The sequence below is a fragment of the Bidens hawaiensis genome, unplaced genomic scaffold, assembly GCF_021521415.1.
Source record: "Bidens hawaiensis isolate Kalapana, Puna unplaced genomic scaffold, B.hawaiensis_p1.1 tig00028503_1, whole genome shotgun sequence".
Classification (NCBI taxonomy): Eukaryota; Viridiplantae; Streptophyta; class Magnoliopsida; order Asterales; family Asteraceae; genus Bidens; species Bidens hawaiensis.
This window is the reverse complement of record NW_027505120.1, coordinates 87,342-106,431: the sequence shown is the minus strand read 5'-3', so window position 1 is coordinate 106,431 and position 19,090 is coordinate 87,342. Positions and strand designations below refer to the sequence as shown.

General features: G+C 37.2%; 1 protein-coding gene across 1 annotated transcript; it reads right to left on the bottom strand.

Moving 5' to 3' along the window:
* Window positions 1–568: 568 nt before the first annotated feature.
* On the bottom strand, window positions 569–9,476 carry LOC143610858 (mitochondrial import inner membrane translocase subunit TIM50-like). The gene is made up of 8 exons (XM_077085222.1): window positions 9,438–9,476; window positions 9,127–9,191; window positions 8,895–9,008; window positions 8,676–8,780; window positions 8,093–8,191; window positions 7,875–8,031; window positions 7,690–7,792; window positions 569–623 (listed from the first exon to the last, which is right to left on the bottom strand). Exons 1-8 carry the CDS (start codon window positions 9,457–9,459, stop codon window positions 578–580), a joined length of 711 nt encoding a protein of 236 aa, XP_076941337.1. The 5' UTR covers window positions 9,460–9,476; the 3' UTR covers window positions 569–577.
* Window positions 9,477–19,090: the final 9,614 nt, after the last annotated feature.

The following is a 19,090-nucleotide window of genomic DNA, read 5'->3' as shown; positions in this document are numbered from 1 at the left end:
TTCAAAAGTTGTACATATTGAATAATTGTTTGGACCTCTTAAAATTTAAAAGGTCCTTGACTACTCTATTATATATAGTAGATATAATGCAGGATCTAAATTCATTTGAAATTATAAAATAATACATTTAAAATCTCATAAATTAAACATGAAGAATAAGCAGCAAGCAAGCAGTCATGTTCAAGTTTTTATCCTCAAAACTTTTTGAGAGGGTGAAATTGTGGGAAAATGAGTTTTTTTTCCTAAAATGAGGTAGGTGCAAAAACTATTTATCAAAATGGGTGATTTCAAAAATATTTATCAAATTAGGTGATTTTTTAAAACCTCGTTTTTCTTACTCTATAAAAGAGGTTTTCAAAAATCACTTTGGTAAATATTTTGAAATCACCCATTTTGATAAATAGTTCTTCCATCCATCCCATTTTGGGATAAAACTCCGATAACAAGAACCAAGATCACAGTAACTACATCTGGATGATGCAGTATACAGCCTAAGCGAAACAACAATCTTTATAGCCGTAATCATTTTAATCTCAGATATGCTAAAACAGATATACTTATCGACGTCTCATACAAATCAGCGTCGCCACAAACGTCCTTGTTGCTTCTGCTCCTGCATTTTCCTGAACCATCACAGCATAAATCTTTAGACATTAAGCTATGTGTAGTGGAGGCCTACAAAACGGGGGCGATTTTAGACCCATGGCGCCACGTCAACAAAAGGGCGATTTTCATTTTAAGGGTGTAGTGGTGTTATATGTGTGTGTGTGTGTGTGTGTATGTGTGATCAGGATCATGTGAGAATTTTTTGGAAATTAAGAACTATGAGAACCATTTTGGACCACAAAAAACCCAAAAATAAAAAAAAAATCATAAAGCAAAAAAAACACAAAAATAAAAAATAAAGTAAAAAAACCAAAGTTGTTATTTATCATCCCGGTTTCTAAAAAAAAAGAAAAAAAAATCTCGGTTTAGCTAAATTATACATATACGTATAATATGTACATATATGTTTTTTTAATACACATATATATAATTTCAGGTAAATAATAATGTACATCTGTGTACAATACGTAACTGAAGATTAAATGAAATTATACAAATGTGTATAGGTATAAGATGAATTAAATTTTTTCCTTATGAAACCAGAATGAAATATAAGAATTTTGGTTTTTTACTTTTTAAAATTTTCAGTTTTTTTTGTTTTATAATTTTTTAAATATATTTTTAGAGGTTTTTAGTGGTCCAAAATGGTTCTTAAAGTTCTTAATTTGCCAAGGGCTCTCTTAGGATCCTTACCCTATCCTACACACACACACACACACACACACACATACATATATATATATATCACACACATAATAAAATAATAATATTTCCAAACAAAACTAACGACGACAAATCCATGCCCCTCCCACCTCCCTCCCTGTCGGCCCACATATCGCCCAGGGGGCGTGTTCTCGCCCATGTCGCCGGAAATCGCCCAAACTTGTCGCCCACTACATGTTGTCTTGGTAGAGCATCTCAAGAGGAAAGGTTGTACTAATTTTATTAATTTATTCATCATTAAAATATTACTGTTTACAGAAAGTGAAAATGCCCTTTGCTGTTTACAGATAAGGTATTCGATAGGGTATTTGTTATTAAATACCCTATCAGATAAGTATATCTGATAGGGTATTTGTTATTAATTTATTCATCATTAAAATATTACTGTTTACAGAAAGTGAAAATGCCCTTTGCTTATAACAAATACCCTTTTCGATAAATCAATATTTGTAACGACAATTGATGACTAACCAGCTAAATGAGTAAATAGTAATCTATAATCTAAACTTTTAGGAAACAGGAAAATTATATTGATTTTGAAATGTAGTGATAACTTTTTCAAAAGTAGCGTGGTTTCTAAAACACTTTTTGAAGTACAGTAATTTTTTTTTTCAAAATGCAGTAACCGTGGTTTGTAACCAGTGTTCTACTCCAACTCAAATTTGAAAACTTTATTTTATTTTTCATAAAGCTAAATACACGGATTTTGTGTTTTTTTATATTTCAATATAAACTTTGTTAGTTGATTCTGTGTTACTGTTCAGTTCGGTTTTTTACCAGCCGGTAAAAACAATTTTCATATTTAACTTTGGGTTAAAGTTTAGTATAAAAGATAAAACAAGTTGCAAGCCAAGTGGATTGAAAATTCAGGCTGCTTGCTTAAGTAAATCTGCAAAAGATAACAAGTGGGTAGGATAAGGTGTAAGACCAACTTGTGTGTCAAGTAGGTGTCAAGTAGTTTTGTGTTTCTCACTCTATAAATAGAGGTGTTTGTTTCTTTGATTATGTACCACTACTACAAATAAGTTTTTATAAGAAATACAACTACAAAAGTAAGTAGAAATCTGGTCCATATTTTCTGTTTTGTTTTTCTAGTTCAAGATCCAATTGTGACCAACAATTGGTATCAGAGCCTTGTTCATTGATCTAACCAGCTGTTAAATTGGTCCAGAAAAACACTACAGCCACCGCCAATCACATAGGTCGAAGGTGTCGGCCTGTTTACCAGCCATAACCCCTGTTCCAGCCCAGAATCTGATAAAAAAACGAATCTGACCAGCAGTCCGTATGGCTAATTCAAGCAGCAGCAGCAGTACCACTGCAGATCGAAACTCTGTTTCAGCAGCTGTTACAACCAGAGAAGTTGGGGAACAACATCGTACCAATGTCCGTTACTAAGTACAATGAACTATACCTCTTGGACTATCAAGACGGAGTCGTTCATGGATGCCCAAGGAATACGGGATGCCATAGAACCACCTGAAGGAGATGACGTGGATGTCAAAGTCAGGAAGAAAGCAAGGGCTTTCATCTTCCAGGCGCGCTGCCGGAAGACATCTTGTTGCAAGTTGCATGTCACAAGGAGGCTAAGGACGTGTGGAACGCCCTTAAAGTTCGGTATCTTGGTGCTGATAGGGTACAACAGGCTCGGATTCAAACTCTTAACCAAGAGTTTGAATTATTGAGCATGAGGGAGGCTGATAGCATTGATGATTATGCTAGCAAGATTGGTGGGATCGTGTCCAAGTTCCAAACACTTGGAACGACGATTGAAGAAAAGGTGCTAGTAAAGAAGTTGTTGACTTCCACACCAACCAGATTTCTTCCTATTGTTGCTACAATAGAATAGTATTCTGACTTGAATACTATGCCGTTTGAAGAGATCGTCGGACGTCTCAAAGCATACGAAGAACGTATCAAACCTGTTGGAGCAGCCAAAGACTCTTCAGGTCAGTTATTACTAGCCAGATCTGAGTGGCAAGAGAAGCACAGATCTGAGACGAAACAAGTAGGTAGAGGTCGAGGATCAACTCCGATCAATCATCATGGTCATTGTCGAGGTCACGGTAGATTTGGCAGCCGCGAACGAGGAGGTAGACATCCCTCGAATAATAATCAAAGGCCAGAACAGGCTGATCAAAATGGCAAAAGGTGTTACAATTGTGACAGACTCGGTCACTTTGTAGCCAATTGTCAGGCTCCGAGAAGAACCGAAGGCGAAGCTAATTTAGCAAGGGAGGATGATGATGCTACTTTACTAATGGTAAAGTCTGCACAAGATTTGGTAATGTTGAATGAAGAAAAGGTATTTCCTAGCGAATATGCCAAAGACAGTACCGAGAAAGGCATTTGGTACTTAGATAATGGTGCAAGCAATCACATGACCGGTGAACGGATTTACTTTAGTGAATTCGATGAAAAAACGATAGAGCGTGTAAAGTTTGGAGATGGTTCGGCAGTTGAAATCAGAGGCAAAGGGTCGATTCTTCTTCAGTGTAAAAATGGCGATCAAAGACTCATAACTAATGTTTATTACATTCCAGATTTATGTACTAACATATTGAGTCTCGGGCAATTTGATGAGGTTGGATGCAAGACAAATATTGAGAATGGTTATCTCTCACTCCATGATCGATCGGGTGCATCGTTAATGAAGGTCAAGAGGTCTCCAAACCGGCTCTATAAAGTGTGTCTTCATGTTGTTTTACCAACCTGTTTATTTTCTAAAATGAACGAGACAGCTTGGATTTGGCATGCTCGTCTCGGGCATTTAAACTTTGATGCCATGAGAATGATGACACAAGAAAAGTTGGTGATTGGGGTTCCAAGCATAAACCACAAGTCACAACTTTGTGAAAGTTGCCTGGTCGGGAAGCAACGAAGGCTCCCATTTCCGTCTCATGCCTCGTATCAAGCAAAACAGCCTCTTGAACTAATACATGCTGATCTCTGCGGTCCTATTACACCTTGCACACCATTTGGCAACAAGTATTTTCTGTTGCTTGTTGATGATTTTAGCAGATTCATGTGGGTATACATGACAAAGTCGAAAGATCAAGCTTTGGAAGCATTTGCTAAGTTCAAGAAATCTGTTGAAGTTGAAACGGGTTATAAAATCAAGGCCTTAAGAACGGATCGTGGAAGAGAGTTTGTGTCTACAAACTTCGAACAATTGTGCAGCGAAGATGGTACAAATCGGTAGTTAACCGCACCATATGCACCGCAGCAAAACGGTGTAGTTGAACGAAGAAATCAAACGATACTTGGAATGACAAGATCGATGAAGGCATTAAAGCTACCACAATGGTTGTGGGGAGAAGGTGTACGACATTCGGTTTACATCTTGAACCGAACACCCACAAAAGCTTTGGGAAAGAAGACCCCGTATGAAGCGTTAAAAGGACGAAAGCCGAATTTGGGACACTTGAAAGTGTTCGGTTGTACAACCCATGTTAAAGTACCCACGATTCAGCTAACAAAATTGGCAGACAGAAGTGAATCTATGGTGTATCTCGGGAGTGAACCGGGAAGTAAAGCTTATAGACTTTACAACCCAAGAACCAAAAGAGTGTGTGTAAGTAGGGATGTTCGCTTTGAGGAAAGCAAGCCATGGAATTGGGTCAAAGAACTCGAGACAAACGAAGAAGATTGGGTCGAGTTTACCGTTGAAAATGAAGCCCAAACCACCGGGTTTGGTTCGACCCAGATTTCACCCAACCAAAGCGAGATAGCTGCTGTCCAAAATGAACACAGCGGGCCTGGTTCTATTACTGTGACCAGCAGCCCAACAGCAGAACGTGACAGCCCCATGCAGAACAGTCAGCGAGCTTATTCAGGCAGTTCGGACAGCCCGGACAGCCCATTTAATGACCAAAACAGTCCGAACAGCTATGTACAGCCCAGTTCATCAGATGTGAGCCCAATTTTTAGCTCATATTATGATGACCCAGTCATTGCAACAAATCCCATTTAACCCACCTCGATTTGAAGACCCAAACCTGCTGTTACTAAATGAAGAACCGGGTTCATTTAATGAGGCCAAAGATAGCAAGGAATGGAGAATTGCTATGCAAGAAGAACTAAATTTGATCGAGAAGAATGGCACTTGGAAATTGGTTCAACCATCCAAAGGTGTTAAACCAATTGGTCTAAAGTGGGTCTACAAAGCCAAACGAGACGCCAAAGGTGACATAACTCGTTACAAAGCTAGACTTGTAGCAAAGGGCTATGTTCAAAAGCACGGTATCGATTATGATGAAGTATTTGCTTCGGTTACCCGAATGGAAACCGTTCGGTTACTTCTTTCTCTAGCCGCACGAGATGGGTGGGAAGTTCACCATCTTGATGTCAAAACCGCATTCCTGAATGGAGAATTGAAAGAAGATGTCTATGTATCTCAACCTGAAGGATTTGAGAAACCGGGAAAAGAGCACCTTGTGTATAAGCTATCCAAAGCCTTATATGGCTTGAAACAAGCTCCGAGAGCTTGGAATTCGAAGCTGGATGCAACGCTAAAACTGCTTGGTTTTACTCGTCCAAGAGAACATGCCGTGTACAAGAGAATCGCCAAGGCTGGTCCGTTAATTGTGGGAGTTTATGTGGATGATTTAATCATCACAGGACCTTGTAAAGATGAGATAAATGCATTCAAAAGACAGATGCAAGATCGCTTTGAAATGAGTGATTTGGGATTGTTAACTTACTACTTGGGAGTAGAAGTTAAACAAGACAAGACGGGTATTACTTTGAAGCAAGCAGGTTATGCCACGAGAATTCTCAAAGATGCAAATTTGTGGGAATGCAATCCTACAAAATGTCCTATGGACCCAAGTTTAAAACTCGGAAAAGATGAGGATCAAGAATGTGTTAATGCCACTGAATATCGAAGAATAATTGGCTGTCTTTGATATTTAACACACACACGACCAAATATTAGTTATGCAGTTGGTATAGCTAGTCGTTTTATGGAGTCCCCAAAGGCATCACATTCACAAGCTGTGAAACATGTGATGAGGTATGTGAAAGGCACGATTGACTTCGGGATTCGTTACAAGAAAAATGGAGATGCAAAGTTAGTAGGCTACAGCGATAGCTCTCATGCGACTGATTGTATGGATGGTAAGAGCACAACAGGAATGGTGTTCTATTACGGGGGTGGTCCGATAGCATGGTGTAGTCAGAAGCAAAATACAGTTGCTTTGTCATCTTGTGAAGCTGAATTTATAGCTGCAACCGCTACAGCTTGTCAAGCAATTTGGTTGAAAGGTCTATTAGAGGAGATAACTGAGAAAAGTGTGGAAGCTATAACACTACGTGTGGATAACAAGTCTGCAATCTTGTTAATGAAAAATCCAGTATTTCACGGACGAAGCAAGCATAACGATACTAAGTATCACTTCATCCGAGAATGCGTGGAAAAGAATTTGGTGAAGATAGAGCACGTGAGTGGAGATGAACAGAAAGCCAATATTTTGACTAAAGCCTTACCAAGAGTCAAGTTTATCGAGATGAGGGAAATGCTAGGAGTTGAAGACCTAACAGATTTGAAGAACGGAATCAAGGGGGTGAATGTTAGTTGATTCCGTGTTACTGTTCAGTTCAGTTTTTACCAGCCGGTAAAAACAGTTTTCATATTTAACTTTGGGTTAAAGTTTAGTATAAAAGATAAAACAAGTTGCAAGCCAAGTGGACTGAAAATTCAGGCTGCTTGCTGAAGTAAATCTGCAGAAGATAACAAGTGGGTAGGATAAGGTGTAAGACCAACTTGTGTGTCAAGTAGGTGTCAAGTAGTTTTGTGTTTCCCACTCTATAAATAGAGGGGTTTGTTTCTTTGATTATGTACCACTACTACAAATTCAGTTTTTATAAGAAATACAACTACAAAAGTTAGTAGAAATCAGGTCCATATTTTCTGTTTTGTTTTTCTAGTTCAAGATCCAATTGTGACCAACAAACTTAGTAAAAACTGAGCTGTATCCAAACTAAAGCATTTTTTGGTCTTATAATATCTAAAAAAATGTATGCCTGATACAACTTAGTTTTCAATAAACGCTAAATCAAAATGTAAACAAAATTTTTTTTAACCAAATTGTATATTTAGATTTAAGCTAAATATTAAATGTACAAATATAAAAGAAAAACTCATATATTAAATGAAAACTGAAAAAGAAAAATGAAAAGGAATCCAAATTTGATTTATAGGAGAGAATCCAGAGTTAAGAACCCGCCACCAAAGTTTTAAAAAGCAAAAAGAATGGGCATTACTTTTGAAAACTACCATACTCGTACAAAAATCCACAAAGTGGATTAAATAAATAACTTTTAAGAAGTTATAAAGTAGTAAAAACAGCTAAAACTTACTTCTGATGTTCTTTAGAACGTTCAATGAACTCTTTGGCTATATCACGTCCTTGATACGAAGCTAGCACAGGTCGAATATCAGCAGGCCTATGGCGCGCAACATCTGCACTTAAAAGCAGCATCAAATTCAGTTATCACAGATACAGACATCAACTTGCTATTAAAACTTAAAATCCAGTTCTTACATTCAAGAAATGGTATTAGATTCAAAAGTGCTGTGTCCTCAGCTTCACATTTCCATGGTTTTATTGGTACACAGTTCTCTTTCTGAAGGCAACTTTCAAGAGCATTACCACTCACATACAATACCCTTGAAGGATCTCTGTTAAGCTTTGACAAATCCTACAAAAAAAAAACAATATTAATGCAATGATATATTTCATCTAATAAAAGATCGACATACTCTATAGTGCTTTCCATCTTGATATCTAGTTGCAGCCCGTGATAGCCTATACCTTATGCAGTGTTTTTCATCCAATCTATCAACAATAGGATCAACATACTGCACACAAACAAAAGCCATAAATTGTCAACAATACAACCTAAAAGTAGACTGTTGAAAAAGTGCGCTTGGTATCGGCTCATTTGTAAATAAGCCAAGCTGACTAGGCTCGATTTGAAAACAAACCAAGCCAGCTAGACTCGGTTTGTAGACGAGCCGAGCCGGCTCAACTCGTTGGCTTGTTTGTTTGGTTCCTAAACTTAAAAGCCCAAACTTCAATAAATATATAAATTATAACTTCTGTAGTGTATAAATTTGCATTATGTGCATGTTAAAAACATTAACTCTTGTATTTATACACAAAAAGATGTGCAAAAAGTGAAAAAATTTAAAACTAGACAAGCTAGCTCGAGCTCAACATTTGAGCTTGTCAAGATAAACGAGCAAAGTCTGAGCCCAACCTGGCTCAGATCAGCTCATTTACAGCCCTACCTCAAAGTAAGAGAGAGAGAGAGGGGGGGGGGGGGGCAATATAAGAATATACCATAGCTTGCTGATCAGAATACACTACAATTTCATAAAATTGAGCTAGGTGCTCCAAAAAGGCTTCAACTCCTGGCCTTTTAAATGTTCTCCAACCTCGATCACGCTTTAAGCATACAAATAATAGAAAAAAGAAAACTTCAACAAATAACCTCTCACTATATTAAAGAATAAGAGTATAAGTATATGTGTAAAAGCAATGATGCAATGTGTTATATACCTTCCAATCAGAATATAGTAAAGTTTCATTAAGATCCAAAACTAATGTGAACACGTGATGCTCTTGTGGGTGCAAATCTGGAAGAAGCATCTCTGATGAGGGTTCAGTAAAACCCTACAAAGATCCAAGATTTTATTCAAAATCCAATAAAAAGAAATATAAGCGACTCAATCTGACTTAAGAAAGAGGTTAATATCACGATAAATAAGTTTGAAAGAATATATATACGCACTCGGACATGTTCTTCAGCAGAAGCACGCAGATCCAAATAGAGCTCAACTAACTTGGCAGGCACTGAAACATAAGGGTAGTCAATCACAAACATAATAAGTAGATAAGCTAAATATATGTGTAAACACAAAAAGCATGAAGTATCCTATTTGTAAGATTGCTCTTCTCTTTGCGAACCAGCAAATTGATTTATTAAGTTCATGAAGTAAAAAGGGTCAAAATACTGTGCTCCGTGTTCAAGGGGCCCAACACAGTGTTAAGAATAGTGAACATGTAGCAATATAATCAGAAGAAAATGCATGGAACGAACCGTCATTGTAGCTGATTTTAGCATAGCTTGAAATTTCTGCATTTAAGAAAGTGAATATGTTAGAATGTGAGGCTTCACATTCCATGATCATAATGCGATATCTAAGATGATTAATGTATAAACAAATGTGTGGTCCTCATATTCATCAAGTATATGGTTAAAAAAGGGTTCAATTGAGTGAAGATAAATAGATGGAAAAACAAGAAATTTGCTTTCTATCTCATTTCAGGCATCAAAAACCTTACCTATATCAGAGAAAAGAGATTTTAAACAAGAAATTCAAACACAAAAAAACCTCTCCATACCCAGGGGAGGAGAACGGAGTAAACTCAGGCTCCAAAAACCATTTTCAACCACTCATTTGGCATATACATTAAAGTAAACCATGTAACATAATACACGTACACACACACATACATATATATACTATATTATAATACATTTGAGAAGGACCAATGCTTTCTATCTCTTGACAGATTCTTTCCCGTTTGGCTTATTCAATCAGGTGAGTTTATCATTCCCTATTTTACGACTTTTCTTAACGTTTTAGGGACATATGCGTACGTATTAGTATTTCATACTATATATATATATATATATATTCAAACGAATGCATACGTGTTATTGTGAAGTGATTTAATCAAACATACGTGCTACTTGTTTACTTGTGTTACCATTCAATCAATCATATGTTGGAATTACTATTCAATCAATCGCATAACGGGTGTTCCTGCTGGTGACCAATGCCCGATTTGCTTGGCAACGGTCTACATACTTGTTTGTGTTTTGATTATATTTACTGCACTTATCACGCTATGCTTATTTATTGTATTGTGTCAAAATTGGTAATATTCTCACTCAACTTTATGTTGACAAAAACTCCATTTTATACGCATATGCAGATTGATTGTATTGAAGACCGAAGTTTGGACACGTAGACGAGACTTTAGGATATAATCAGGTTAACATTTATTTGGGTTTATATTTGTATGTTTAAATTGTTTATTGTATTTGGTTGTTGTGGGTATAATTGTAATAAAATAATTAATTAGATATTGTCACCTTTAACTTTGATAGTATCTTCGAGCTGTGAGCAATCGGATCACGCCCCGACATTTCCGCCTTAGGTTGGGGTGTGACAGAAATCCTTCTTCATATGTCAGTCTCTTCAGTCATGCCACATGTCTCCCTCAAGCCAGCTACATCATCCTATTTGCCTACATGCATACTAAAAGTTATCTACGCTGAGTGAGTTCTAGTTAATCAAGCAACATACATTACATTCGCACACTTATGTATACGTATCCGAAGATGCATATTACATACTTAACCTGTTTACCTTCCTTTCATACCTACATACATGTATGCATACATACATTCTTTCATACTACATACATAACTATCTCCACCCTTAGATATTATTAGGGTCTGGTCCCTTCTATCTCAGATATTATTAGGGTTTGGTCCCTTCCATCTCAGATATTATTAAGGGCTGGTCCCCCTTCTATCTCAAATATTATTAGGGTTTGGTCCATTTTATCTCATATATTATTAGGGTCTGGTCCCTTCTTCACGGATAACCATACAACCATACGACCATACAATCATACATCCTGAAAGAGGATGTACTGCTGATGTTGACAACAATTAGGATCTCTAGATATTACAGCTTGTATCTCAAAGTGCGGAATCCAATGAGAATGAACAAAACAAGTAAACATTAAGCATCATATTCATTGATAACTTCAAAGATTACAAGATATGACTCTTTGACAACTTTCTCTCTCTTCTTTCTCACTCTAACATTGACCAAAAGTCTACATAATAACGCATAAGTCCCCTATTTATAGGAAACAACAAGTAAGACCTCAAGCCCGTATAAGTTATACGACGCATTTGTTATGCGCCGCATAACCTATGCGGTGCTTGTGGACTTATGCGTTAAACACAATACAAAACATACATTTTACATTTTAAGCCCTATACAATCATATCTAATACATCTAAGACCCTAGCAATAGATATTATGCTCTAACAAACCCCCCCACCCCCCACCCGGATGTTGCTAGGTCTTCGATCTTCAATCTTTAATCTTTCATCCTAAAAACCCTTTCTCGATACTCCCTCCTCATATCCTCACATGAACGTTTATTTGAGGGCTTCTGATTAGCGGGAATAGATATTCCAACACCCTTATATTGGAATTTCTTCAATGACGCAATCCGAATCTTCTCTTTAATATCCTCCTCTTTCTTTCTCTTTCTATTCTTCCTCTTCTCCTATCTTGAACCACTTACTCTTCCACACTTCTCCAGAATGAATTTTATACTTATAACAAATCTTGATCACTTTCTGGTATTGCATAGCAGACATATGATGCTTATCACGTGAAACTTGTATCTTGCACTTATGTAGCGTCTCTATGTCCTTCTCCGAGCAGTTCACCAACCACATGGGATCCATCACATCTATCACACCCCATGCTCCTTCTCTATTTAACACAATATGAGCCTCACCCCTATTTTCATCATAATACCACCATCGAAAATAAACACGGAAGTCTTGCTTCATAGGGTATATAGGAATCACTTTAAGAGTATCAGGCTGCTTGTATCTCCAAGTCTTCAAAAAATCTTCTGTATCAGGATCTTTCTTTACTTTTGAGACATGAAGATATGGTGTTTGAGGAGTCCAACTTCTAAATCTGCATTTAGCTTGACGCTTAATAAACTCCCAAATCTCCTTCACCGGCCCACGTTTAGGACACTACAATAACTCCTTTTCAACAATGTCCACAACATCCATCCATGGTAGAGATTTTAATTCACATAAACTTTCAAAATACTATACACCATAAGTTATTCTCACGGCAATCTTTCTAATCTTTTTCAAATAAGCTATACTCACAACTTTGCTAGCTTTACTTCCTTATCTTTCTTGTAGTACTTGACTGGATTCAAGTATATGCGTTTTGGTTCAATCTTCTTTCTCTCAAACCATTCATCCTGTTCCCTACTGTTCACCTGAGCTTCTTCAGTCGTCTTGCCTTTGTCAGAGGGTATAGGGTTCCTTGACTATCAAATTCTTGACTTATCATTTCAATTTCCTCATCAAATTATTCATCAAATTTAGGAAACACATGATCAGCAACATTTACATATGTCACTGGCTCCTTGTCCAACTCCTCTTCTTCAATATGCTCATTAAACAGAACATTATCATCCACTGAACTCAAATCTTTCTCAAAATCAAACACAAACTCTTCTTCAGTTATGTTCAGCATCTTGGCAAGATCAGCTCTAGTAATCTCAATTTCTCATTTCTTTAATTCTTCTCCGTTAGAGGAAAATCTCACAGGAGGCTTCTAAGCTATAAGATCAACATCAAGTACTTCAAGCTCATCAACATTTCCACCAGTATGATGTTGTTCCTGAGCAGGTTCACTTTCGATCACTGGTTCAACAACAGATTCAACATTCGTACTCGTACCAGAACCAATCAATACACCCAAACCACCACCAGCACTTGGATCATCCTGATCATCATCATCATCATCATCAAAATCATCATGAGAAGGAGAATCACTGTAACACCCCAACCCGAAATGGGCTGACGAGTCACGATGTACGGAGGTATACAGAGACAAAAGACATAATTCCACTATATATAAATCTTCATAAGCATCCTAAGTTTGTTTCACTCTCTCCATCCCGCCCAAAGTAACCTGTGAACCTATGTGAGGGAAAAATTTACGGAATGAGCTAAATGCCTAGTACGGAAAAAAAAGATCAAGTTACAGTAAGTACAAATAAATTAAGATATATCATAACGTAAAATGATACGACACAAAGTAAAGAAAGCCAACAGAATAAATCGTATCATATGGATGCTACCCAAAGCCGAAACATATAACTTGCTAATGGGGCTACATAGCACTGCAGAACTATGCACCCAATAGTGAGATGGCAGTGTTGGCATACACTCAACCATCCACTAACATACCATACCTATCCATGTAACCTAGGATCGATCCATACGCCTCCTAATAGCTATGGGCCACACCTGCCCTTAAGAGACGCCGTGATTTAGGCTCACCGTCACGGCCGGTGCCACGCCATTGATGCCACAATGTCGTGCTTGTGGTCACCCCCACAAGTAGGAACATGCTCGGGTAACAGAGTACAACTGAAACAGTACTTCAATAACATATCTTATGCACGCTCTCAAAGCTTCAAATCAAACACATAATCATATCTTAATATTGGAACATGCGAGAATGAGTACAACATAGTCATAATTATATCGCATGCTATCAAGGGCAAATTAAATATCAATAACAAGAAATATAATTTGAATGTGAATGGGCGGGCAGCTAATATATTATTGACTAGCGTATAACAGATAGGAAAACAAAGCGTAATATGAAACCCGCACATCTTGGTTAACGTGGCCCTAATAACATAGCCGAGTGTTTATATATAGGATGTACCGCAGCGTATCCACCACACCCGGATACATTATCAAAGTTCCGTTTTCTAAGATGTTCGGAATTCATACTACCTTCCTGGAACATATAGGTTTCAAAGATCTTGTTGCAGTGAAACAAATAATCATAAGAAACACAAAACGAACGAAGAGCCAACGACGTTAAGAGTTCCAGGTGTTAGTTAATAGGGTTTATCACAATCGAAACATATAACAAAGGAGGGGGTAAAGAACCGTACCTTGTTAGTTGATATGTTGTCTTATAAAAGATAAGTGATCACCATTTATACGTATTTCGAATAAACCTACATTATTGGCATCAGGCATGTATCACATAAGGTTGTGTACGCATACATATATTTATTAAGTTGAATTTTATCTTACTTGTGTCTAGGTTTAAAGTCTCGTGTTTGTTTCAGTATTTCTTTGGAATAAATTTGTTTACTTTGATTAAGGAAATAATCAAGTTCTTAATACCAAAATGCACAGTTTAAAAAATAAAATCACTTTTAGTTTGTGCATATATGCGTACATTATAGAAGTTAAATGCTAGATATAATATTAAATCTATTTTTTTTAAATAAAGTGTTACTTAAAATGACTAGTAAGCTTTAACCAATTAAGAGTTCAATATCAATACTCGTAAGTTGCTTGTTATGTGTAAAAATTAATTATTTCAAAACTCATTTACGCTTTTATTAACAGGTCACCAACTTTTCTTGTCATGGTTTTATATCTTATTATTTTGACTCTGAGCATGTCATTTCGTATACCACATCCATAACCTTATTTCCATTTATTTTGAATGCACGATTGTCGCATATCTAGATTATAATAAATTTTACCAAGTTGATATATACTACAGTCGAAATAAAGCATTTGGATCGATTACCTTAATCTGATACGTGATACGGTGGTGGAGGTCCCGAACGTACACGGCGGCAGCGGTTGTTCATGCGAGAATCTGATGGGCAAGAGCGGTTCGTATGGGGCTGCGTTGGTGACATCCGATTGCCTTCATGTCGGAAACTATATATCATAAGGGTTTCGGTCGTTGGTGGTGGTCACCGGAAAAACGTATAGGGCGGCGACAAAGGTTTTCGGTCGTTCGTGGTGGTCACCAGATGGTATTATTATTATTATTATGGTATTTCAATCTTCATAGTATAACAATTTTTCATCCTCTTCCTCATCCTCTGGTTCTTTAGGTATAACAGGCTCTGCAACAACCGGTTCAACCTGCTCAATCACTGTTTCAACACTTTGTTTAACAACTGGTTCAACAACAATCTATTCCGATATTGGCTCAACCACTTGTTTTGGTATATCAACTTGCCCAAATCCCGATGATGATCCACCAACTTCTGGAATGTCAACATGTACAGTTGTTTCATCAACCTTCCTTTTACCCTTGGCTTAAACACGATCTTGGTCATATTATACTTTGAAATTACTCTCTTCAGACAGCGCTTCACCACCATACACTCTGTTTAACAACTGGTTCAACCTGCTCAATCACTGTTTCAACACTCTGTTTAACAACTGGTTCAACAACAATCTATTCCAATATTGGCCCAACCACTTGTTCTGGTATATCAACTTGCCCAAATCCCGATGATGATCCACCAACTTCTGGAATGTCAACATGTACAGTTGTTTCATCAACCTTCCTTTTACCCTTGGCTTAAACACGATATTGGTCATATTGTACTTTGAAATTACTCTCTTCAGACAGCGCTTCACCACCATACACTCTAGTGAACACTTTTTCTTCCGACTTTCCAATTTCCTCAACAAGATTTATTCCCAATTTGTCTTCCAATATTGTAAAGTATCTTATATGAAGATTTAACAAGTCGGCTTGTTTCCTTCTTAACTCACTATCTTCGATTATTTTCTTCTGTTCAGCATTTTCTTTCCTCAACCTCTCGTTCTCAATCACCAAACTATCAATTCGAATCCTTTGTTCAGTAACAATAGCCTTCAACAAGTCATGATCTCTGAAAGTTGGAAAATCTCCAAAACAGCTAGCATCGAGTGACAGTGAACTAAAATTGGGAACCTTTTCAGCTGCTTTAGGTGAAACATGTGGTACTTGAACTTGTGGAGATGGTTCCACAACTGGTGTCTTTAAAACATTATCATCTCTGCCAAAGTCAACAACCGGTTCTTCAACTATAATTTCCGGATTTATAGGAGTCACAGTCACCTCTGGTTCTTCACATAAGGCTCATCAATAAGTTTCAATTTGGGAGATGTAGCCCTCTTTAATTTCTTCTTTATGCGAATTTTCTTTGGTTTACCAGGCTTCTCCACAACTCCTTCAGGAACATATGTAACATCTTGTTCATCAGTTGATTTTCTTTCCTTTGAACTTTCTGCCCTTTTCTCAAACTTGGCCGTTGGATTGGCTAATCTCATTCTCCTTCCTTCAGAATCCGACTCTGTTTCTTCAGGATCTTTCTCAGATGTAGCTGAATACACCTCTTCTTGAGTGATAGGTGTAACAATCTCTTTCTTTATAATCTTCTGCGTTTTATTCTTAGGTGTAACAGATTCACCTTCTGAACCAGACTCAATCTTGATAAAATGTTTACCCACCGGTTTAAACTCCAAAATTAATCTTTCCTCTTCTGCCCGGTCCGAATCACTACCATCATTCCTCCACTTATTATCAGACGGAGCAACATAATTAGGATTCTTGAGATGTCCAAGTAATCCTCTGACTTAGGAATATCAGCTTCTTTCACTTGTCTATACGAAGCTAACTTGGCCAGATTATTCCCAGTGACATGATCTAGAAAAATCTTAGACCCCTCCTTTTTGACACTTAGGAATAGGTCCTCAACGAACATCTGTATAAATCTCGGATACTGCAACCATTAATCCTCTCCAAAATTCATCTTCATGTTGTAAAGAATCATGCGTGAGAAATTGTACTTTAGATTCAAGCACAAAGCAGCCATCGTGCTCATTTGGTAATCTAAAATCTAAGCAATATCTGAGGGGGAGTTTGCTGAAGCACGAAATGTCTATTTGCTTAGATGACACAAGACAAGTACTATCCAAGGGGGATTCTGTAAGAGCATGGAATGTCTAGTACTTCTTGTGTTGTTAGGTCAATATAGCATGTGATGTAGGAATATACGTTAATGTCTAACACAAGCATCTTATGCGGCACATAAGATATGCGGCGCGTATGTTATGCGCCGCATAGCACATGCGCCGCATAAGTCCCTAAACAAGCCTATAAATAGGTTGCTTGGCATTTGTGTTTATTAATGCTCTCTGACCTCTAGTTTAAGTTGGTCCATGTTGTACCTGAGCTTTACATTGTAAAATCTATTATACTTATCACTGCTATCATTGATTAAACAAGGAGATTAAAGAGATGTTTTCGAGTTTTTCACTTTGTTATGATTTCCGCTCATAGCATCGTAGGGTAGATCTGGTCGTGGATGTTCTCACACGTCACTCTAAAGACACTTCCTGGACTTTTAATTAGTATCAGAGCCTTGTGGCTCTTGATCTATCTAGAAAAGCTCAAAAACATTTCTTTTCTACACAATTTTGATCATTCCAGACGATGTAGCCGTTCAAACTTCACCAAAATTTCACATATTGTCATATACTTGGTGTTGAACAACATACTCAAAAATCAGATCATTTCTACATCGTTTTCCCACAAAACTTTGTCAAAAACCTTCATAGCCAACTTATGCGCCGCATAAGTACCTTACATATACAGTATATTCATTTCATTGTTAAATCTTCATGCCGTATCCTCTTCGTAAATCGTACACGTTGAAATGTCAAAGTATGAGTACGTACCTGCTTGTAAGATCATTTGGTTCATACATACTTATGCGTTGCATACAAGACTTAAAAGTTGATATATGAACATAAAAGTTATCATCATTTATGAGCTATAAATGCTTGTACATTGAGTATTCATGATCTTGAACTTGAAGAGAAGACATGGATTAAATCTTGGTGTTTCCCATGTGATTTGATTAATGAATTGATGAATTTAAATGAGCTGAAAAGTTTAATATCGGTGTATTTGGGGATTAATCATGTATGGTTTTGGGAAATGGAATGTGATAGCAGTGGATTGAAGATTGATGTTGACTCATGAAAGATACAAGACTTGATTTTAAAGCCGATAGCAAATAGCCTTAAGCATCAAATCAAATTGAATTTCTTGAAAAAGGATGCACTGCGGATGTAGACAACAATTAGGATCTCTAGATGTTACAGCTTGTATCTCAATGTGCGGAATCCAATGAGAATGAACAAAACAAGTAAACATTAAGCATCATATTCATTGATAACTTCAAAGATTACAAGATATGACTCTTTGGAAACTTTCTCTCTCTGCTTTCTCACTCTAACACTGACCAAAAGTCTGCATAATAACGGCATAAGTCCCCTATTTATAGGAAACAACAAGTAAGACCTCAAGCCCGTATAAGTTATACAGCGCATATGTTATGCGCCGCATAACATATGCGGTGCTTGTGGAGATATGCGTTAAACACAATACAAAACATACATTTTACATTTTAAGCCCTACAATCATATCTAATACATCTAAGAACCTAGCAATAGACATTATGCTCTAACGCATCCAAACATACCTTCTGTCATATAATAATATAAGTCTATACATACATTAACATGTTATACACTTACCAAATATAATAAGTGTATGAACCTATCACATAAAGTATGCACGCATCCCAGAAAACATAACAGAGAAAATGGGCTAAAAACTCATCTGGGTCCTGTTCCTTTCTGAATTAACTGTAACACCCATCTTCTGCTGGGCATGACTAACTGTGTGACAATTATAACTGTTAATTAACTACTTCTAATCAGGTCATACTTTCTAGACTAGTGAACTACTTTAACTTAGTTAATGGGTTACTATTCTGAATTGAATCGCACCGGAAATCGATCGCATTCCCCAAACAGATCGCATTTGCATGACATAATCGAATCGCATCGCGTGGATGCAAACCAGTCGCATCGCTTGGGTGCAAACCAGTCGCATCGCATGAATGCATACCAGTCACATCGCATGGGTGCAAACCACTCGCATCGCATATATGCAAATGAATCACATCGTTTGGCTAGCAATTCCAATCGCATTCCTCACCCGAATCGC